A 23,686-nucleotide genomic window follows, 5' to 3' on the forward strand; every position below is an offset into this window, starting at 1 on the left:
TGAAGTAGGATCAAAACCCCGTGCCATTGTCCTTGGCCTCTCGTCAGCTCTCATTGTCCGCCATGTTCAGAGAGTCCGGTTTTATCCCATGCTTTTTCAGTCACTTCTGGAGGCATTACCATCCCTGACTTCAAACTCTATTACAGAGCTACAGTAATGAAAACAGCGTGGTACTGGCATAAAAACAGAGAAGTCGACCAATGGAATCGTATAGAAGACCCGGATTTTAACCTACAAACCTATGAACACCTCATTTTCGATAAATTAAGTAGTCTTGATCAGGACCCTTTTACATGCTTTTTTTTTTTTTTTTTTTTTACTTCGGAGGCTGGGGAGGTAACTGTATAGGTAATTTCTTCTGGAGAAAGTGTCCGGCCCTGAGTTTGGTTCCCAGTACCCACATAAACAGCTAGGTGGCTAAGAATAGAGCCAGTATTAGCAGCTACTCCATCTAAGAGACACTTTTATCACTTGACATTCCCATTCTAAGAACACTGAGACTCGGAAGAACTGAAATAACAGCTGGGATACACGAGATCAACTTGTCAATGACTCGTTTTACTTGGTCAATGCTGTGCCCTGAATACTGTATGGGAGGGGTCTATTAGTTAGTAGATCAGTAGATTTAGAGATTAGCAATGTACAGAAGTATTCCTATCAATTTTTCTCATAAATTACAATACTATAATTAAACATCACAATTTTGTGTGGCACAGTCAGGTTCAGAGGTGGGACAGTTGTATCATTTATGTCTTAGCATAGGCTTTACTTATTTGCATAATGAAAAAGCAACACACCAACTCTCCTAACATTTAAAATGATATATACTAGCATAAATGTTTTCAAAGAAGATTACTGGAGATTACATTGAATGCCGCTTAGATAGGGACTAATTGCTATAATAATTTATATTATATCTTTTTTTCTGGGACTTTGGTTTGAGGAACTGGACACATATAAGTCTTGATTTGAATCGTTGCAAAACTAACAATTCTCTGGGATAGTCATTAGCAAAACCAGACTGTAAAAGAGACTTTGATTAGTGTGAGATAAAAAGCCGAAGCATTGGCTATGACTGTTGAAGTCTAAAGCTCCCTGGAAAACAAGCCCAAGGAATGCGGGTAACCATCGGGACTGGATACAGGGAAATAAAAACTTGATTGAGTTAACTGATTTTTTGGTGGTGTTCTGTTGTTATTTTGTGTGTGGTATATGTAAACATGTTCATCTGTGTATTCACATGGGTATGAACACATACATATGTGTACATGTATGAGCATATGTGTGGAGGCTAGAGGTTCACATTGATTGGGGGGGGTCCTTCCTCACTCACTTTCCACCTTCTTTTTTTTCCTGAAAACCTTTCCCTGAACTTGAGGCTTACAATTAGCCTAGATAGGCTTAACCAGCAAGCCACAGGAACCCTTCCGTCTAAGTTGCTCCAGATCTAATCGTTGTGTTTGGCCTTTAACATGGATGCTGGGAATTCAGATCCAAGCCCTCAAGCTTTCATGGCAAGCAATCTCCCTGGCCCATTTTTGGGGGTGGGGGCGGGGACATGATCTCACTATCCCAGGCTGTTCTGGCATACACTGTATAGTCCAGTGTGGAATTTTAGAGAGTCCTGGAGTTAATGGAGTGGTTCTCATAGTAGATTAGAGAATGACGCTCTGCCGAGGGGACAGAGGTTCTGTGACCTGCCGGGAGATTACCCAGGGTCTCAGCAGGAGGTTGGAGTTTTAATTCTATGATTTATTTCCCACTACTCACACTTGACTACATCGACAGTAATTTGTTTTTTCCTTTCTATTATTCTTCTCTCAAACAATATACCCTGACCCCAGCCTCCCCTCCTCTCTCTCCCTGATCCACTAATCCTCCATTTCCCTTCAGAAAAGAACAGGCCTCCCGGTGATACCAACTGAACAAAGCATAAGATAATGCAGTAAGATAGGCACAAACCCTTAGGTCAAGACTGGGCAAGGCAGCCCAACAGAAGAAAAAGGTTCCCAAGAGCAGGCAAAAGAGATACCCCAACTCTCACTATTAGGAGTCCCACAGAAACCCCAAGCTAAACAACTGCAACATATATGCAAAACCCACACAGGCTCCATGAGTGCACGAAGGAAATCCAATTAACATGATTTAGTTAGCCAGCATTGGTTCAGACTTCTACAGTCTGATCCTGCCAGTTTATTTTAGCTGTATTTAAGCAAAGCACCATTTTAGAAAAACATTTCATGATGATAATTAATTCTTTCCCATGTGTACAACAAAGCTTAAAGATGTGTTTACACTGACACTGAAAAGTACACATGGCCTCATCCATAAAGATGGGTTCTGTTGGTTCAGAGACAATGCTCAAGATAAGGGTCTAGGGAGAATGACCAGGGAAAAACCCTATCTGACTGTACAGACTACAGAAGTTACCCAGGCTGTTCTAGAGTACACATGACATCTCCCATAAGGATGAGTTGTATGGACTGAGAAGCAGTGCTCAATTCAAGAGAGGAAGGGTCTTGAATGAACAAGCATAACAGTCTGGGGGATTCCGGTGAGGGCTGGCACTACAGAGAGCAAAGATTGCCAGGTTATTAGCCACATCCATTCTTAACTTTCCAAGCAGAAACATATCTTTTCCACAGAAGAGATAATGCTGTGTTTAACATCCCTAGTTTCCCTAGTGCTTATCTGTGAACACCAAGGACCTTGTACTCTCTATAGGCTTGATGCAGTGGTTTGTGCTTCTATTTCCTGTGCATTGGAAACAGAGATAGGGGCTCACTTGGTGCTTGAGGTCCAGCCAGTCTAACTGAATCTGGGAATTCCTGTTTGGGTGAAATACCTATCTCAAACATGAGGTGGAAAGTGAATGAGAAAGACCTAATGTCAACTTCTGCCCCCATGCACATCTATATAAAAATTGATACATTTTAAAACCCAAGACATAAGTATACATTCATTAGCCATTGGATAGCATAACTTATAGCCTCTGAACGGAATACCAGTGACAGAATGAGAATGAAAAGACCAGATAACGGACAGCATTGTTGAAAAATGGCTCTGATTCTGAGGACATCCAAAAAGGATCTTGAGAAGTAGGTGGGAAACACTCAAGAACAATCAGGTGGCCTTGTCAATGCCTCTTTGAAAAGCCAGATAAGCCCTATGAATATCTGTAATCAAGGCCTTGCTGGGGAAAAGGTATTTTGTTTCAAGCACTTAGATTTCCTAGACTTGGCATACTTGGAGTGCCCTTGCTAACTATGCTGGGTCAAAAGAAACATGCATTCCATAACTACAATGTCATGGTCTTATTTTGAGCCTATGGTTACCTTGAAGTGGGATATTATCCTTATTTATTATTAACTAATGGTAGATATCTGGGCTGGCTTCCATCACATCTGTACTCTGGGTTCCACTACTGGGAAGAGCTTCAGAACCAGTAAGTGCTGTGGTTCAGTTACCAAGGCTGTAAGAATAGATTTCCCTGATAGTAAAGCAAAATACTGTAAAAGTGGTAGAAAAGAATGGGTAATGTGTGATCTCATTCTAGGCCAATGCCTAGGGGTTCAGAACAGTCTATCCCTCAAGATGCTATTTTAGAGCAGTGAGCTGCATGGAACATCTTTTCATCTGAAAGCAACGGAGCAACAAGACGTGCAAGGAAAGCTTCAAATGGCTCCTTGACCTTTCACTTGCTGACCAGAGCAGTGAGTGAAAACTGCCGTGTAAATGATGCCTTCTTTGGTCCAGAAGAGATGAATGTCTGCATCCTTACTACCATGTGGACAGATTCCCAAATAGTCCACAAGCAAAACCTAACTAAAACTGGGAAGCCTTATCTTCCACTAGTGCCCTGTACAATTTCTAGTCACATCCTGACAATTTGCTAGTCACGCCTTGATTGTTGCTTCCCCATGATTTATCAATTTGTCATGCTTTGTTTAAAAAGCTTAAGCTTTGGGGCCTTACAGTTCTATCCTCTCTTTCTTTTCATTCCATTCACCTACGCTGCCAGAAACCCACACCCTGCTCCTCTCCTCCAACTCCTCCCAACAATTTCATTCTCTCTCTCTCCTTCACTTCCCCGTAGTCCAATTATTGCTGTTCATATGTGTAAAGGTGTATGAGCAACCTACCAGTGAGGATGCCTCTAAAGAAAAATGTCTTCCTTTCTCAGCAGCCATCAACTGTCAAGAGTTCCTCAGCTAGGAGTGGGCACGTGGGAATGCTGCCTGACTTGACCTTGTGTGCAGGTGACCACAGCTCCTGCGAATTCATGAGTGTGATGACTGTCTCACATCCAGGAGCCTGCATTGCACAGCATGCTTCCCCATCCTTTGGCCTTCATATTCTTTCCACCTCCTCTTTTTTATGTTCTCTGAACCTTAGTTTGGGGCTTACCACCTATTGTCACTTATTCATGTCAACTAGTCATGAGTTTACTGCTGCACTCTGCAAAATGAAGCCTCTCTGACCAAGACTGAGAATGGCACAAACCTATGTGTGTACACATAAATATTTATAAGGGAGTTTGACAACATGACTTTAAGCAAAACAACAATGGTAGGTCTCCTTTAATGGTCTTGAATACAGTTCTTAGTCTTTATTACTGTAGCAATAATTTGCCATTTACAATTGTTGTCAATACAGCTGGCCACGGAAGTGGACTCCTTTTATATACCTTTTTGTATCGTTTCATATGTTTTCTCAACACATACATGCATTGTTTTCATTTGGAAACAATGGAAAAAATTGTTCGGGAGATAGTACAGTCAGTATAGTGCTGGCTGCACAAACATAGGGACCACAGCAATTTGGGCATTATGCACGCTTGTAATAGCAGTGCAGTGCAGGTAGACCAGCCAGTCTGGCCTAATCAATGAGTCCAGTATCCCTGTGCTACCAAATAAGAAGGACAGCTCCTGAAGATGGAAATCAGAAGTTAACCTCTGGTTTCCAAATGTTAATGTATATACGTGAGTGTACACTTATGAACACAAATACACACATGCTTGTGCATATGTACACTGTTGACCGAGTTTTCTGTTCTACCTTGTCCTGTAGTAGTTCAGTCACTAAGAAATACACAGAGGTGTACATTAATTATAAACTGATTGGTCTATTAGCTCAGGCTTCTTACTAACTCTTTTTTTTTGTTTTTTTTTGTTTTTTTTTTTTGGTTTTTCGAGACAGGGTTTCTCTGTGGTTTTGGAGCCTGCCCTGGAACTAGCTCTTGTAGACCAGGCTGGTCTCGAACTCACAGAGATCCGCCTGCCTCTGCCTCCCAAGTGCTGGGATTAAAGGCGTGCGCCACCACCGCCCAGCTCTTACTAACTCTTGTAACTTATATTAGCCTGTAATTCTTGTCTATGTTAGCCACTTGACTTGGTACCTTTTTCAGCGAGGCAGTTACATCTTGCTTGCTCTGTGTCTGACTTCCTCTGTGTCTGGGTGAAGACTGCAGACTGAATCTTTCCTCTTCCCAGAATTCTCCTGTTCTCATTGCCCCGCCTCTACTTACTGACTGGTCGCCCCACCTATACTTCCTGCCTGGCTACTGGCCAATGAGGATTTTATTAAGCAAATACAAGAAACAAATCCTTACAGGGTAAAACCATTGTCCCACAGCAGTACCCACAACACAAGCCTGCATCACATACATACAAACATGCATATGTATCTGCACATGTGCACATAGGCACCAATAAAAGAAAAGGGAAAGTATCAAATGGAAAAAAATGTTTTTCACCCTCCAATCTTCTCCCACCATGAGGCAGAGTTCACAATGGACAATATTTCATTCAGGGCTTGGCAGTTATACCTCCTTTCTGAGCTGAGTTCCTCTATAATGAGGATGCTGTTGCCCAGCTTCCTACCATCAGTGACTGTGTGTGGTACACAGAGCTAACTCAACAAGTAGCTTCTTCATGCAGCAGCAACTCTTCTGTAGATACCTTAGAGCACTGATTTTCAACCTGTGGGTTTTGACATTTGGAGGGTAGAATGACCTTTTCACAGGAGTCACTAAGGCCATTGGAAAACACAGGTATTTACATTCTAATTCATCGCAGTAGCAAAATGGCAGTCATGAAGTAGCAACAAAAATAATTTTATGGATGTGGGTCACCACAATATGAGGAACCGTATTAAAGTGTCACAGTGTTAGAAAAGTTAAGAACCATGCCTTAGAGTGTAGCAGCATTTGCTGCAAGGACTAATAGGAATCACTAAGCAAAGATGATGTCGAGGATCAAATGAAGAGAAATGGGCAACACCCTATGAAGGCTCTCACCTAGTTCTCTTCTCCCTCAGGGATACCTCAGGAAGACTATGAGCCACAAAAGACCAAGTCATGGCTCCCTGAGGTTCATGTCTTCATCTATTTGTGCTGCTGTAACAAATGGCTGGTATTTAAGAAGAACAGACATTTTTCACAGTTCTGATTGCTGAATCTCATTCACTAGGATTTCACCCTCCTTGACTATTCTCTTAAGTGTTCCACCTTTTAAAAATGTTATTTTTTCTTTAAATATATTTAATTAAAATACAAATATATTACTTCTCCCCTCCATTTCTTCCCTCTAACGCCTTCCAAGTATTCTTCCCTTCCTCTAAGATTGATGGCCTCTTTTTCTTTGATTGTTACATGTGGCATGAATTCTAATTGTTCTTAAAAATAAAAACTCGGAGTCAGCTATCAGAAGTGAAAGCTGAAGGATTAAAGAAGCAGTTCGGCCAGTCATTAGAGTTCTTACCTCTCTACCAGTGATCCTCAGAATGTATCTCAGACTGAATCCTAAGACTGTGTCTGAGCTCTTGTCTCCTCCCGCCTTATGTTCCTCTCTCTGCCCAGCCACATCACTCCTGTCTCCACCTCCCTAGTGCTGGGATTAAAGGCATGGGATCCCAAGTGCTAGAATCATCTTTGTGTGAGCTCTGTTTCTCTTTTAGACAGATTAAATCTCTTGAAGCCCAGGGTGGCCTGGAACTCACAGAGATCAGTCTGCCTCTGTCTCTCGAGTGCTAGGATTAAAGGTGTATGCCACCACTGCCTGGCCTCTACAGCAAACCAGGGGCTTAGCTCTGCACTCTAATCTTAAGGCAAGCTTTATTTGTTAGTTTATAAACAAAATATCCCTGTAGTTACATATCAATTATATATGTATCTGTGCATTATACATACATATATGCATAAACATATAAATTCAACTTGCTGAGTCTGTTTCTGTTGTTTATGTCTATCTAATTTCAGGGCTAACCAGTTTGTATTTGATAAACAGTTGGGGGTCTTACCCCTGAAAAGGCTAATTCTCTCTCTCTCAGTAGTCATTAGTTGCCTGTAGATATTTATCTAGGGGTTGGACCCCATGAGATTTTCCCCTTTCCACATTAACATGGCTATCAATAGTTTAGGCCCTGTCGGTCATTTTTAGGAGACACAGCCTCACGTCAGACTTCCTGGCCCCTGGCTCTCACAATCTTTCGCCTCTTCCGTGATGTTTTCTGCCTTTGGTGCAGGACTTTTGTGTTGTAGATGTTTCCAATAGGACTGAGCTCCCCGTGATAGTTCATCTCTGCAGTATGCCTGGGTGTGGTTTTCTGTGATGTTTCCTATAAAGGGAAGCTTCTTTGATGAGGGGTGATTATACTTTACTTGCGATATAACGATATTTTGTAATGGAGTTAGGAATTATGCTCATCTACTGACATGGCGGTAGTAGGATCTCTTTTAAGATACACGGACTCACCAGCACTGGGTGCTTGACTAGCTTTCTAATACCAAGCATGTTTCCCTTCTGTTGAGGATCTTAAGTCCAATTAGACAGCTGTTGCTTCCACCAAAATGTGAGCATCACTATTGCACATTTAGGTGTACCTTCGCATGCTGACCAGTGTTGTGGTTCATAGGCATCACAACTGGGTAGGATTGTTGATTGCATCTTTCCCTTGGCTGCTTGCATAATACTTTCTATTATAGTGGCAATTAAGTTTCACCATGTGTATTACCGAAATATACTCAAACCATAGAACACAATGAGAGATACTCAGTCTGGAATAAACAGAAGGGTTCAACTAGATTGTACAGACAACTTACTACATATAGGACATGTGAGGGAATTTTGGTGACTCTGCATGTACATAAACTGTCAAAACAGAAACAAATGCTTCTGAAGGCCTCAAGATTTCACATTAAAGGGGAAAATCTAAACTAGCTTCCTTACATGTTTGTTAATTTCAGTATGTGGTATAATTTGCAGGCAATTATATTTTGCATGATTTATGTGTTGCGTAGTTCACTAATTGAAAGTCTCCAGATGAAAGAATAGAGCAGATGTATAGAAAGACTTCACAGGCTGGTTTCCAAAGAGATGATTTTGTTCCCTGATGATTACAGGTCACAAGGGATCCACAGGCTGTGTGTAACTTTACCCTGTATGATAGAGGAGTGGGACTCTGCAATTAAATTTCTACTTGGTTTACTCACCTGCCATAGATCACAAAGTTGATATTCTAAAGTGAGTAGTCCATGTGAGAATACAAACAACTGTTACGTCTAAGAAATACCTGTGTAATGGAGACTAAGAGCTTGATGGGAAAAGAAAGAATTTCTTTTGACCAATCTATAGCTAATTCATTAGTTATAATCCTGACATGTAAACAAATAAATCATATTAACTGTGTTTTGGAGGGGAAAACATATAATTAACTTAGGTTGACTGTTTATGCCAACAAACCAGAGGCACTGGGGACTGGACAGAGATAATAAGTAGGATCTATGAGACTGTGAGGTTCAAAAGAAGATAGTCAGATCTTCTTGCTGACTTTTTTCTTTTTAGCCAGGGTGGGTGAGGGGTGGTCACCATGTCTTCCACTGTAGGCAGGCTTTCTGGTCTTAATATGCTGTAACTTGAGAACAGTGCAGCTATTTTCTGTGTAAGATATTTTTGCTCATTTTTTTTTGCCTCAGAGTTATCTTTTTATAAAACTCAACTTATTTTAATTTTATGTGCATTGGTGTTTTGTATGCATGTATGTCTATGTGAGGGTGTCAGATCCCCTGGAACTGTAATTACAGACAGTTGTGAGCTACCATGTGGGTGCTGGGAATTGAACCCGGGTTCTCCGGAAGAGCAGTCAGTGCTCTTAACCGCTGAGCCATCTCGCCAACCCGGAGTAATGTTCTCTTTGCCTGCTTTGTACTTCCTCCCAACCTTAATATTTAACATCATCTTTCTAAGAACCAGCCAACATTTCATCTCCACCTCCATAATTGTAAATGGGCTTTTTTTTTTCTTAAAACATTTTCCTTCTGTGTCCCTTACAAGTACACTGGGCACATTTTCTCCTCCAGCCACATAGGGAAGGAATATATCTTTTCTGCATTTCTTTCGCTTCCTCACTCTCTGTACGTAGTAAACAGGCACTAAGTTTAATGAATGGGTTAGTAAAAAGTTCCGCAGAGAACAAGTTTGCCCTCCTTTACAAATCCTAGAGAAGGAGGGCTCATGGTAGCTGCTCACCTGGTCACATGTCTTCTCTCACCAAACAGCCTGATTTAGGTCTTCCAACGTTTCTCATTGATCTGTAATCTGCAGGTAGCGATCCCTCACTGTGCGGGAGGAGACACCAAAGTCATCATGACTATCAGAAAGACCAGTTCATACTTTGCTAAAAATGAGTCTTACTTGTCTGAAATAATGGTACAGGATATCTGGAGTTTTATGAGTATCTTCCTCTTGCTGAGAAGAAAATGATGGACACTTTCCTCGTGGACAGAGCTCCATGACATGGGGTGGGTTTAAAGACCTGAGTGTAGGTCTCCTTGAGAGCAAGAGTGCATTAGCTAACATGAGGATGGATAGAGTGGGCTTGACTTAACAACCCTCAAGAGGAAGGTTCCATCCACCCCGTACTCCAACTGCCACTCTCTTAACTGCCAGAACCTTGCTTCTTAGTCCAGCCACCTGCCTGACTCTTCTTTGGATGACAGCTGGCTCAGAACTCAGGAGAGCTTGTGACGACCAGGTAAAAAACTCGTTTGTGTTTCAGGGACCAACCAAACATAGTTCCTTGAGGAAAACTCAGTGCTTTTGGGTTTTGGTTGCTCTTGTCTTTGAATGCTTTGAAAAAAATCTCACTGTCTCTCCTGATTTTTAGGACACTATAGACACCAACTTGGTAATTTGAACATCTTTCAATGACCTTCAGCTTTGCTTGAAGATTGCTTTCTCAGAGGCGCTCCAGACTTTATCATAGAGGAAAATATTTCTTTTTATCATCAAAATGTAAATATATTATTATTGTTATTATTATTTGGAATAAATGACCACTGTAAAAACTCATCCAAGTCAAGTATATTACCAACTCAGTTGTATCAGAATAATAATCAATCCTGTTTGTGGTATTTCTTTCCAGTCTGAGAGGGGGTGAAATAGTAATTCAATCTTCCTAGATATTATTCTCAGATTTTGCTTTCTTAATTCAAAAACCATGTTATAGTGAACTATGATAATAATAATGAATAACATATAAGTGGTGCAAGTACATGTATATGTTTTTGTGTCTGTACCAAAATTAATTTAACTTCTTCCCTGTTGGTGGATAATGGGTTGTAAGAAATTTTGCCAGTTATAATAATGAATGATGTACTGAATCCTCTTTTAAATGTACATTTGCCTTCATGTGTTTATGGAATAATTATCCCAACTATAATTGTTGGGTCTAAAGTACTACATATTTAGAATTCTGGTAGGTGTCACTAAAGTATCTCTCTACAGAAAACTTTATATTGTTTTGAGATGCTGTGCCTCAAATGTACTATCCATATCCACTACACATAGTTGACTTAATGCTTAAGACTTATGATTGTTTTAGAGTAACAAAAGTATTTTAAATTTGTTTAAAATTAAGATAAAATTTTGAACATAATAATGGATAACATAATGAATCCATGCTGGTTTATGTCAATATTTCTAGCCATGACAAGAAAAGATTATTTTAAATAAGAATATATTTAAGTTTATAATTATTTAAATTAAATCTATTTATTGTTTTGTGGAAGAGGGAGCTCAGCAGAAGAAACATATGTAGAGAGTAGTAATGTGCCTCCAGATTACCTTTTTCTCTGTAGCCTTGAAACAATGAGAATTGTCTCTCTAATTTTTGAATGTCTTTTATACAAAAAAGGCACTTCACTATTGCTTTTACATACAGTTTTTGATTGTTTTGTAAGGTGTTATCTCCTAGACTTACTGGCTATTTAGATTTTTTTATGAATTGGTTGTTTGTGTTCATTTCTCATCTTGAGTTGCCAATATTTCCCTTTCTGCAGTATAATAATAAATATTGCAAATATTTTTGCCTTTTTTTCCCACATCAGACTTGTTGAATTTTCTAAATAGCATCTGAAGTGTTCTGTACTGCCAATCTGTCAATTATTTATTTTTTATGGTATCACTCTTATAAAAGCCTATCTAAATATTCCTTGTATTTGCCAATAGAATGTCTATGAACATTATTATATATGTCAAAATTTTCAGTTCACCTGTGTATCCGTTACTTTTCTATTTCTTGGTTATGGTGACAAAACAACGTAACCAAGTCAACTGAAAAAAGAAAATATTAAATTGGGATTATGATTTCAAGTTAGAGTTCATGAGGGCAGAGCAAAGTCATGGTGGTAGGCAGGGGGAGCAACATCTAAGAGCTGACATCTTGATTCACAGTAGGAATCAGAGAATGGCAAGAGTCTTTTGAAGCTTCAAAGTCAACTCACACTGACACACTTTCCTTACGGTCTGCAACTCCTAATCCCTCCCAAACAGTTCCATCAACTAGGGACCAAGTAGTCAAATCTATGTGTTGTAATAAGAGCGGCGGGGCTGCGTCCCCGGCACCCGGCTGCCCGCATGGCTTTACCCAAAATAATTACACGGAAACTGTATTCTTTTAATCACTGCCTGGCCCATTAGTTCCAGCCTCTTATTGGCTAGCTCTTACATATTGATCTAACCCATTTCTAATATTCTGTGTAGTACCACAAGCTGACTTACCAGGAAAGATCTTAACCTGCGTCTGTCTGGAGTGGGAGAATCATGGTGACTCACTGACTTGGCTTCTTTCTCCCAGCATTCTGTTCTGTCTACTCCGCCTACCTAATTTTCTGTCCTATTAAAGGGGCCAAGGCAGTTTCTTTATTACTTAACCAGTGAAACAATAGATAGAAAGATGACCCACCTCCCTCATCTATGAGCCTATGGGAGTCAGTGGGTGGGGATGAGGCATTCTCATTCAAACCACCACAACCTGCAATATATCTCTGAATGACACAAATAACTATTAAACTATTTTTGTTTCCAAGTGCGTAACTAATTGTTCCAACATCAGAGGGCATTATTTGAAGTTTTACCTTTATCAACTATTAAAATCTCATATATACATACATCAATCTGTTCCTTGAATCTCTTCCATCCCTTTGATCCATTTATTTATTGCTACACTAGCATTATAATTTTAGTCATACAGCTTTATATAATATGCGTTTGATAAACATATGTATATATATTTTGATTTCTGCTAAAGTAAATCACTACTCCATCTCTTATAGGCCTCTTTCAAATATGTTCTTGATTTTTCTCATATATTTATGCAATGAATTTTAGTGTTATTAGAAATCCTACTGAATCTTGTAAACTTTAGAGATAATTGGAGGAAAAAGGACATCTTTATTAAATAGCATCTGTTTCTCCAGGAGCCTGGCAGGTTTGGACGCCCTGTTCACATCATTCTGACTTGGCTATCTGTCTACCCTACCTTTACCATCTTAGTCTTCTTTTCTTGCTCCATCATGTCCCTTGTGAGACAAGAAGCAGGTGGCAGTAGAGGGACCTTACTTGAAATCTTCCAACTTTACTGGGTATAGTAGTACTTGCCTTTAATTCCAGCACTTGGGAGGCAAAGGCAGATGGATCTCTGAGTTCAATGCCAGCCTCATCTACAAAGTGACAGCAGCAGCAACAACAAAAACAAACAAAAATATAAAACAAAAATAGAAAGAAATAAGAAAGCAAGCAAGGAAGGAAGGAAGGAAGAAAGAAAGAAAAACAGAGAGGAGAGAGAGAAATAAAAATAAAGGAAGAAAGAAAGGAAGGAACCTTCACGTGTGCCATGAGGTGGGTGGGAGAGTCTGCCTTTGCCTTGATTCACCTTATGACTTCCTAAGACTGGTGTTTTGGTTGCCAAGCACAGTAGCCATGCCCCAACTTCCTCAACCACCATTTCTGGTCTCTGCTCTCTACTGATTTCCTCTGTAGGTAGAGGGGTCTTTCTAGTCTTTGTAGTCAAATCCCCAATTTCCTGGCTTGCAAACTTCAGAGACTGCCTGTTGCATTAGCTTTTCTATTGCAGCTTGCACAACTTTGTGCAAACTTAGTGCCACAGAACATAACAAACACGCAGTCTCACAGTGCATGGTTAGAAGCCCATATCAGATTCACAGGGCTAAAACCAAGGTGCCAAAATGGCTGAGTTCTTTTCTGGAGACTCCAGGAGGAAATGTGTTTCCTGCCTTTTCAACTTCTCCAGGCACCTACACTCTTTGCTCCAAGCTGCTTCTGCGTTCATCCTCACAGCATTTGTAGCATTTGACTTCCATTTACTTTTCTTATTCTGTCCTTTCTGTCTTCCTCTCTTCTAAGTATGATCATAAAACTGAGATTTGATTGAACCTGGAGCCGTCTTATCTCAATGTCTTTATATGCATCTGCAGTGTTTCTTTTAACAAGTGTAATGACATCTTCAGGGTCACTAGAGAGGGATGTAGAATCATTGGGGGACTATAATTCTTCCTAACTTAATGGTGTCATTGAGAAACTCATGCCAATTTCTTTAAATTATTCTAAGCACCTCCTCCACCTAGCCTCAAATGATGAAGTCTCATGATGGAATTGTTTAACCTCTGCACACTATCAACTTCCCTATTCTGGAATATGAACATCTTCAGTTTCTGGGTCCTATCATATTTCCTCTGTCCTGGTTCATGTTGACTGCTCTATCTGGGGAAATCTTTTTCTACCTTTTCATTTGACAAAGTCCTATACCACATCCAGCCTTGCCATGTACTTCCTTTTCCCTGGGAATGTCTGGAAACATCTGCTACCAGTCTTTTCCTATCTCACATCCTCCCCATTCCAGGCTTTCTTATATTGCCTTTAATATCAGCATTCATCTGAATGTTTTCTTTCCTCCAGTATAAGTCATTTGAAGACAGAAGCAGTGGCAGAATCTCCCTTGAACTCCTTACTGAATGAATTAAAAAATTAATTACGTAATAGAAGGCAAGTTATTGGGGCTGGAGAGATGGCTCAGAGGTTAAGAGCACTGGTTGCTCTTCCAGAGGTCCTGAGTTCAATTCCCAGCAACCACATGGTGGCTCACAACCATCTGTACTGAGATCTGGCTCCCTCCTCTGGCGTGCAGGCATACATCAAGGCAGGATGTTGTATACATAATAAATAAATAAATCTTAAAAAAAAAAAAGAAGGCAAGTTATTTTTCTCTACAGCGGTGGTTGTCAGCCTTCCTAATGTGCGACCCTTTAATTCAGGTCCTCGTGTTATGGTGATCTCCAACTATTAAATTATTTTCATTGCTATTTCATAACTGTAATTTTGTTATTGTTACAAATTATATTGTAAATGTTTTGGAGTTAGAGGTTTGTAGAGAGGGTCGAGTCCCACAGGTTGAGAACCAACGCTCTACAGAATCCATGTTACACGTATTTGTTCATTTAACAAATATTTATTATACATTGATGAATGCACAATCATTAAAAATAGGATATAATCACTTGAAAGTTATAAGGATAGTAAAATAATGGGGGCGTGGTATAAAGACATGAATGACAGGTCTTCTTTTCCAGGAAAATAAATTTGGAGGTCAGTGAGCCAGTCAACTATAGCTCTGGAGATCACAAATACCTGGTTCAGAAAGCAGCAATTAAAGGTGTCCGTTCTAATCCGGAACAGCCCTTCACATATTCATCCAGAGACACACCACAAGAAGCCATAAAATACCCACATCCAAAGAATAGAGATGGAGCAAATACTTATGCAGTACAGATTTCAGAGGATGTTACCCCAAATGAGAGCACCACAGTTGCACCCAGTCCCTTCGAAGACATGTCTGTTCGTAGAGGTAAGAATACAGCGCTTGGGCTTGGAAAGGAGCAATGTTTTCTTAAAGTATTTCCACGCTGTGTACTGCCAGAAAGAATGAGTTCTCTTTTATTTAGCTCTTTCTTACTATGAAATGTGTAATAGGCTACCATCATAGCCACCATGATATTGGCTGGGAGATTTAGAGATCCATAATAAACATATGGCAAATAATATTCAGATTTCTTAGGAAGTGTGAGTTAACTGTTGATTATGGAATGTTTTGCCTACATACAGCATGATCACATAATATTGGTCTAGGTCTTTTGTTGAAATAGGAGCGGCCAGGCTGCGTCCCCGGCACCCGGCCGCCCGCATGGCTTATGCCCCAAAATAATTACACGGAAACTGTATTCTTTTAATCACTGCCTGGCCCCTTAGTTCCAGTCTCTTATTGGCTAGCTCTTACATATTGATCTAACCCATTTCTAATATTCTGTGTAGCCCACGAGCTGCCTTACCAGGAAAGATCTTAACCTGCGTCTGTCTGGAGAGAGAGAATCATGGCGACTCCTCACTCGGCTTCTTTCTCCCAGCATTCTGTCTGTTTACTCCACCCACCTAAGGGCTGGCCTATAAATGGGCCAAGGCAGTTTCTTTATTAAATGAAAGTAATTCCTCCATCAGTCTTTAAACATTAATTCAATATCCTGGATATTTATTCTGGAATAGAACAGGAATAATATTCATCAGAGAATGACAGAAGTCTTAAAAATTGTGACATAAACAAATGAAAACATCTTTTCTCATGAAATGTGACGTTGAAGCATAGGTAGCTAAGGCCCATGCTATGGTCCCCATGCCCTACACGCTCTGGTTGAGCCTCCCAGGGCTCGGATGACCTGCAGGTGAACTCTGAACTTTGACTCCCAGTGGTGCCCGCCCAGTCCCTCCTTTGCCATAGCCTGGAAAGAGGCCTTTGGGGACTCCAGTCTTTCAAGTTGGAGAGGGCAAGGGCCAAAGACCAAGGAGCAAGGGAGGACAAAGGTTCTCAGAACTCCAAGTAGTCCCATTCATGAGAGGAGTCCCAAGAGTTCTCCAAACTGGACCTTTTTAGAGGCTTCCCCAGAAGCACATTCCTGCAAGAGCTTTCATCCACCTGCCATTGGTCCTATTTGAAGCACTTGGCCACTATGTTTGCACTTTCGTTGTTGGGTTGGTTACCATGTTTTACAAGATCTGGGTCAGATCATGAGGTAGCCAGGGCAGAGGTGTGTCTAATCAGTCAGCAGTCAAGATGCCAAGACCTTCAGAGTGCCATGCAAGGACAGGGGTTCTGCAATTAGTCTTTACAACAACTGTCTGTATGAACAAGTTATAAAGTCATATTGGAGATGTGGATGCTGTATTTAAAGAGGCAGCATAATTAGAGGTTTCTCTCCCCCTGCCAGTTCCTGAATAACCACATTAATTATAAATGTTTGGCCAATGACTTAGGCTTATTAGCTAACTGTTGTATTTAAATTAACCTATATTTCTTATCTATGTTTTGCCATGTGGTCCTTAGCTTGTTACCTCATTTTCTACATGTCTTGCATTCTCCATGTCTGACTGTCATCTCCCAGATTCTGCCCTTCTCTTGTATCTCTTCTATGATTTCTCGCCTGGCTCTATCCTGCCTTGCAATTGGCTAAGGCAGGTTTATTTATCAACCAGTGAGAGCAACAAATACTCTCAGCATACAGAAAGACATCTCATAGAAAGGGAGAACCAAAATATATAAAGAATCCTCTTTTCAAAGTCAATGCTCTCCAGCAGCATCTTCTGGAGATAGGCAGGCCTTCCTCTGCCTTCACAAGTTGCACAGTATAGAAGATGAAAGTGTCCTGGAGGGAAGAAAACTAGAAATGTAATATGACAAGAGTTATGGAGGAAGGCCTGTAATTCTTGAAAGCATCTCTATGAAAATACAATTTTAAATTCATTAAGTTCACCCTTTTTAAGCATACAATGTTTTCAGTAAATTTATAGTTTTGCAGCCAGCACCATAATCAATTTGGGATTATATTTATTACTTCAAAATGCAACTCATCAGAAGGTAAACCTGTCTTTCTCTGACTTGCCAATGTAAATTTGCTTTACAACCCCATGGATCTGTCCTTTGCAGCCATTTCAGGCAAGCAGGAGCATGAAGCATGTTCTTTTGGAAATCACCTTCCTTCATGAAGCAAAGGTTTTTATGGTTCAATTGCTCTGTAGCATCAGTTTGTATTCATTTTATGGCCATATAGTATTCTATTTACTGGTAATAACACATTATATTGATGTATTTGTTACGGAGTTTGAATCCACTGGGAAAAGAGCACAAACTCAATCCAAATTATGATTAAGTGAGCAGGACAATAAATAGCATTAAAGCCAAATGAAGGCATGCCATGCAGAATGGGCCAGACAGAGGGCTTTAAAAAGTGGAGTTCACAATTATCTTGTTTTTTTTCTGGAATGTGCAGTTGCTCTGAAAGCTGTCTCACTCCCTCAGCTAGCAAGGAGCTTCTTCTCTTCCCTGCTTACAGGATGGAGAAGTCTCACTCCCTGTTCACAGCTATAAGCGGGTTTACAAAAGCCAGAGGAAGCAGTTAATTATCTCCGCGCTGTCCAGTTCTGAGAAGGGGTTGGAGCTGTCGGGAGCAATTCTTTCAGGAATTTAGGATGATTCCCAGCACAAAGTGGAGTTTCCCTTACCCAACACATATTTTCCCATAAATGTTGGGCTGTTTCTCCTTTTCATTATTGTGACTAACACTGCAACTAATATCCAGGAAGAGCTCTAGTCGTTCTCTAGTAGAGCTCTCCCTCACAGACCATAGGTCACATCCCTAAAGCTAGCCTCCAAGGTCCACGCCTTTGTTTGGACACGTTCTTATGCCAGAAGGTCCAAGTGTCAAAATATTGACGTTCAGCAATCAAAATTCCCTTCTGGCTACCCTAATTAATATGTCCTATCAAAAATACTGCCACATATTAGCGCATGCTAACAAAGACCTCCCTTTTTTCCTCTGGAAAAAAAAAACACACCAGCAAGGTCATTTGCTGCTGTTTTCTGCCTGAGTCAGAAATCAGTCACTTTACTTTTATTTCCGGCTTAATAAAGGATCTCTCTGTGAAAATACATGTTTGGGTCATGGTTTGTGCCTAATCCTGGGTCTGGGAGGAAGCCCCCTATCGTGTTTAGGTCCCTTCAATTCATATATCAGTTTTATATAAACATACGTTTACACTTCTCTTGAATGAAATGAGGGAATTTTGAATGACATCACAAGTATGCTTAACCTTTTGAGGAATAGCAAAACTTTCCCAAACAGCTGCGTAGTTTTCATTTCATCCAATAATGTGTGGAGTTTTCAGCTCCTCAACATCCTGGCTAACATTGGTTATTACCTTTCTTTCTGACTGCAGACATTCTGGTAAGTGTGAAACAGTACTACTTAATAGTTTTGACTCAAGTTTTCCTTTTCCCTCCTCTTTTATTGAAAATGGATTTTTTCCTCACATAATATATCATGATTACAGTTTCCCATTCCTCTACATCCCCCAGTTCCACACGTCCTCTCCCATCCAGAGTAATTCTTCTTTCTATCTCTCATTAGAAAACAAACAGTCTTCTAAGGGATGATAATAAAATACAACAAAATAAAATATAACAAGATAAAACAAAAACTTTCACATTGGAGTTGGATAAGATAAACAGAAGGAAAAGACCATAAAAGTAGGCCCAAGAGCCGGGCGGTGGTGGCGCACGCCTTTAATCCCAGCACTCGGGAGGCAGAGGCAGGAGGATCTCTGGGAGTTCGAGGCCAGCCTTGTCTACAAGAGCTAGTTCCGGGATAGGCACCAAAGCTACAGAGAAACCCTGTCTCGAAAAACCAAAAAAAAAAAAAAAAAAAAAAAAAAAAAAAAAAAAAAAAAAAAAAAGTAGGCCCAAGAATCTGAGATTCCCTCATTCACAAACAAAGAAATCCCATAAAAAACAGCAAACTGTAAGCAGTAACACATATGCCAAAGACCTGGTGCAAAAAGGCCCTGTACATGATCTCTCAGTCTGTGAGCTCCTATGAACTCTGAGCATGTTAATTTAGTCGACCTTGTTCTCTTGACACTTACTCTCTTCCTCCTTCCTTCCAAGGGATTCCCTGAGCCCTGAGAGGAGGGATTTGACAGAGACATTCCATTTGGGGCTGAGTGTTCAAAGTGCACTCACTCTGCACAATGTTTGTCTGGGGGTCTCTGTATTTGTTCTCATCTGTTGTAGGATCTCTGAAGATGACTGAGCAAGGGCAGTGATCTAAAAGTACAGCAGAATGTTATTAGGAGGTATTTTGTTGCTACTTTTTAAAAATTTGTTTAACCCTAGCTAGGTCCCTGGGCTATCTAGTCACTGATTATTGGTCATACAAGCAGCGTCAGATATCAGTTTCATCTCATGGAGGGACATTAGGTCAAATCAGCGATCGGTTGGTTACTCCCACAAGGTTTGTGACACCATTGTACTAATATATCTTGTAGGCAGAACAACAACTATAGATCAAAAGGTTTGTGGCTGGCTTCATGTTTAAGTGTCTCTTTTGGAAGAGTGCAGAATGCCTTCCTATACCGAAGACACTAGTAAGTAGGGATGAAGGCTTTATGTAGGCACCAGCTCAACTTCTTCATGTTCAGAGTTGTGTAGGTGTTGTCTTTAGCAATGGGGCCTTGCTGTCAGTTTATGGAGAGTAACCTGAAATCTTGGCATCAGCTAGGGTTGTTTGACCAGTAGTTGTTAACTCCAGTTATATTTTTTGAAAATAGTGTTTGTGTGTTTCCCTTCTTTGGGTTATGCTGGTGGGGGGTTATCAGATGCCTGTGTTATTGTGGGTGTAGAAAGCTTCCTTGGGTTGAGGTTTTCCTTCTAGTACTTTCTGTAAGGCTGGGTTTGTGGATACGTATTGTTTAAATCTGTTTTTGTCATGGAATATATTTTTTCCTTCATTGATGGTGAATGAAAGCTTTCCTGGGTATAGTAGTCTGGACTTGCAGCCATGGTCTCTTAGTTTCTGCAGCACATCTATCCAGGACCTTCTGGCTTTCATGGTTTCCATTGAGAAGTCAGGTGCAATTCTGATAGGTTTATCTTTATATACTACTTGACCTTTTTCCTTTACAGCTCTCAATATTCTTTCTTTATTCTGTATGTTTTGTGTTTGATTATTATACGGTAGGTGTTTTTTTTTTTCCAGTCTTTTTGGCGTTCTGTAAGCTTCTTGTACATAGGGATAATCCTTCTTTAGGTTGGGAAGTTTTTTTTCTATAATCTTGTTGAATATATTCTCTGTGCCTTTGAGCTGGAGTTCTTCTATGCCCATTATTCTTAGGTTTGGTGTTTTCATGGTGTCCCAGATTTTCTGAATGTTTTATGTTAAGACTTTGTTGGATTTATGTTTTCTTTGACTTGTATATATATAGTATATAGTATCTATAATATCTGAGAGTCTCTCTTCTATCTCTTGTATTCTGTTGGTTATACTTGTCTCTGTACTTCCTGTTCATTTACCCAGATTTTCCATAATGAGAATTCCCTCAGTTTGTGTTTTCTTTTTTACCTCTATTTCAGTCTTCAAGTCTTGAACTGTTTCTTTCACCTGTTTGACTGTTTTTTCTTGGTTTTCTTGGGTTTCTTTGAGGGATTTGTTAATCTCTTTCAATATTTTGTTTGTCTTCTCTTCCATTTCTTTAAGGGAGTATTTCACTTCCTCTTTAGAGGTTTCTATCATTTTTATAAAGTTATGTTTAAAGTAATTTTCTTTATTTTTTTATTTTTGGTTTTTTGAGACAGGGTTTCTCTGTGTAGCTTTAGACCCTGTCCTGGAACTAGCTCTTGTAGCCCAGGCTGGCCTCGAACTCACAGAGATCCTCCTGCCTCTGCCTCCGGAGTGCTGGGATTAAAGGCATGTGCCACCACTGCCCAGCATAAAGTCATTTTCTTCCTACTTCTTCTGGGATAGGATGATTAAGTCTTCCTTTTGGATGACTGCTGTGTTCTGGTCTTACCATGTTGCTCTGTAGGTTGTTGGAGGAATTCTTGCATTGGCGCCTACCCATTTCTTCCTTCAAATGAGGCCGGCCGTGTCTCGGCATCTTGGTCCAATCCTTGCTGTGGCTGTCTGAGTATTTGGGAGTTTTTCTTGGCCTGCTCTGTACTGTCAATGTCTGTCTCAGAAAGCCTCTTAGGTCTCTATATATCTGCTCTTTTTGTTTGCTCTCTTTGTGCTCTTAATCCCCTCAGGGTTGTAGCAAGCTCTTGGTCCCCTCAGTATTGTAGCAAGCTCTCAGCTCTTAGGCGGGGTGTGTCTTGTAGCTTGGGAGGTCCAGTGGATGGGTTTGGGTTTTGGGAGAGCCTAGGCTGGCTGAAAAAGCTGAGGGAGATGGGAAAGGGCCCCTGGGTTTTGTCCCCTGGAGAGGTCCTAGGGAGTGGGGCATCTGGCCATGTGGCTGTTCACTCACCTCTTAGGTCCCCTCAGTATTGGAGCATGCTGTGTTTCAGAGGTCCACCGAGGTTGCAGGAGCCCAGCTAGAGTTTTTAATCATGAAGCAGTATTGGATTTTGTCAAAGGCCTTTTCTATATTGGATGAGATGGTCATTTTTTTTTGTCTTTTGGTTTGTTTATATGGTATGTTACATTTGTTTATTTATGTGTGGTACACCATCCCTGCATCTCTGGGATGAAGCCTACTTGATCATGGTGGATGTTGTTTTTTTTTTTTTTAAATACTTATTTATTTATTTATTTATTTATTATGTATACAATATTCTGTCTGCGTGTATGCCTGTAAGCCAGAAGAGGGCACAAGACCTCATTACAGATGGTTGTGAGCCACCATGTGGTTGCTGGGAATTGAACTCAGGACCTTTGGAAGAGCAGGCAATGCTCTTAACCGCTGAGCCATTTCTCCAGCCCTTTTAAAAAATACTATTTATTTTTTATGTATACAATAAAATTAATCTTTTGTTTTTAAAGGTTTCTTTATTATGTATACAATGTTCTGCCTGCATGTATGCCTGCAGGCCAGAAGAAGGCACCAGATCTCATTACAGATGGTTGTGAGCCACCATATGGTTGCTGAGAATTGAACTCAGGACCTTTGGAAGAGCAGGCAGTGCTCTTAACCTCTGATCCATCTCTCCAGCTCCTGGATGCTGTTTTTGACATGTTCTTGGATTCAGTTTGCAAGTATTTTATTAAGTTTTTTTTTGCATCTATGTAATAAAAGAAATTGGTCTGTAATTTTCTTTCTTTATTGGGTTTTTATGTTGTTTGGACATCAGGGTAACTGTGGCATCATAAAATGAGTTGGGCAGTGTTCCTTCTGCTTTTATTTTGTGGAATAATTTGAAGAGTATTGACATTAACTGTTCTTTGAAAGTCTGATAGGATTTTGTGTTAAAACTGTCTGGCTCCGAGGGTTTTTTTTTTTTTTTTGGTTGGGACACTTGATGACTGTTTCTATTTCACTAGGGGTTATAGGCCTGTTTAAATTGCTTATTTAATCTTTATTTAACTTTGTTAAATGGTATCTATTGAGAAAATTATCTGTTTCTTTTATATTTTTCCAGTTTGGTGGAGTACAAGTTTTTAAAGAAAGTCCTTATAATCCTCTAGATTTCTTTGGTGTCTGTTAAATGGACCTTTTCATTTTTAATTTTGTTAATTTGGAAATTCTCTTACTCTGCTTTTTAATTAATTTGGATAAGGATTTGTCTTAGTTAGAATTTCTATTACTGTGAAGAGATATCATGACCATGGCAATTCCTATAAGGAAAATGTTTAATTGAGGGGACTCGCAGTTTCGGAGGTTGAGTCTATTAACATCATGATGGGACATGGTGGCACGCAGGCAGACATGGTATTGGAGAAGGAGCTGAGAGTTCTACAACTTGATCCACTGGGTGTAGCTTGAGCATAGGAGACCTCAAAGCCTGCCCAACAGTGACACACTTCCTCCAAAAAGGTGTTGGCCAAAGCTCCTAATAGTGACATTCCCTTTGAGCTTATGGGGGCCAATTATATTCAAACTACCACAGGGTTTGTGGTTCTTATTGATTTATCAGAGAACAAACACTTTGTTTCATTATTTTTATTATTTTTTTCTTTTTTCAATTTCGGTCCTGGGTATGATTATTTCTTGACATCTCCTCCCTTTGGATGTGATTTCTTCTTTTTGTTCTAAAGCTTTCAAATGTGCTTTTAAGTTACTAGCATGAGGTCTCTTGAATTTTTTTATGTAGACACTTAGTGTTATAAATTTGCCCTTAGGCCGGTCTTTGTTGTGTCCCATAAGTTTGGGTATGTTGTGCATTCATTTTCATTCAATTCTAGAAAGTCTTAATTTTTTGAAATTTATGTCTTGGACTCGTTTTTCATCCAGTAGTAAATTGTTCAGATTTCATGAGTTTGTGAGCTTTCTGTTGTTTTTGTTATTGTTGGTATCCA

General features: G+C 40.0%; 1 protein-coding gene across 1 annotated transcript in view; it reads left to right on the top strand.

Annotated features, from left to right (window-relative positions):
* The first annotated feature begins 1,662 nt into the window (after positions 1-1,662).
* The window catches only part of LOC130864450 (protein lifeguard 2-like), a 52,194-nt gene continuing 30,170 nt past the window's right edge, over positions 1,663-23,686 (top strand). The window contains exons 1-2 of the mRNA XM_057754902.1: positions 1,663-1,730; positions 14,927-15,201. Coding sequence (XP_057610885.1) covers positions 1,663-1,730; positions 14,927-15,201 — 343 coding nt within the window. The remainder of the gene's footprint in view (positions 1,731-14,926; positions 15,202-23,686) is intronic.

Source organism: Chionomys nivalis, chromosome 1 (genome assembly GCF_950005125.1).
Source record: "Chionomys nivalis chromosome 1, mChiNiv1.1, whole genome shotgun sequence".
In the NCBI taxonomy this organism is placed as follows: domain Eukaryota; kingdom Metazoa; phylum Chordata; class Mammalia; order Rodentia; family Cricetidae; genus Chionomys; species Chionomys nivalis.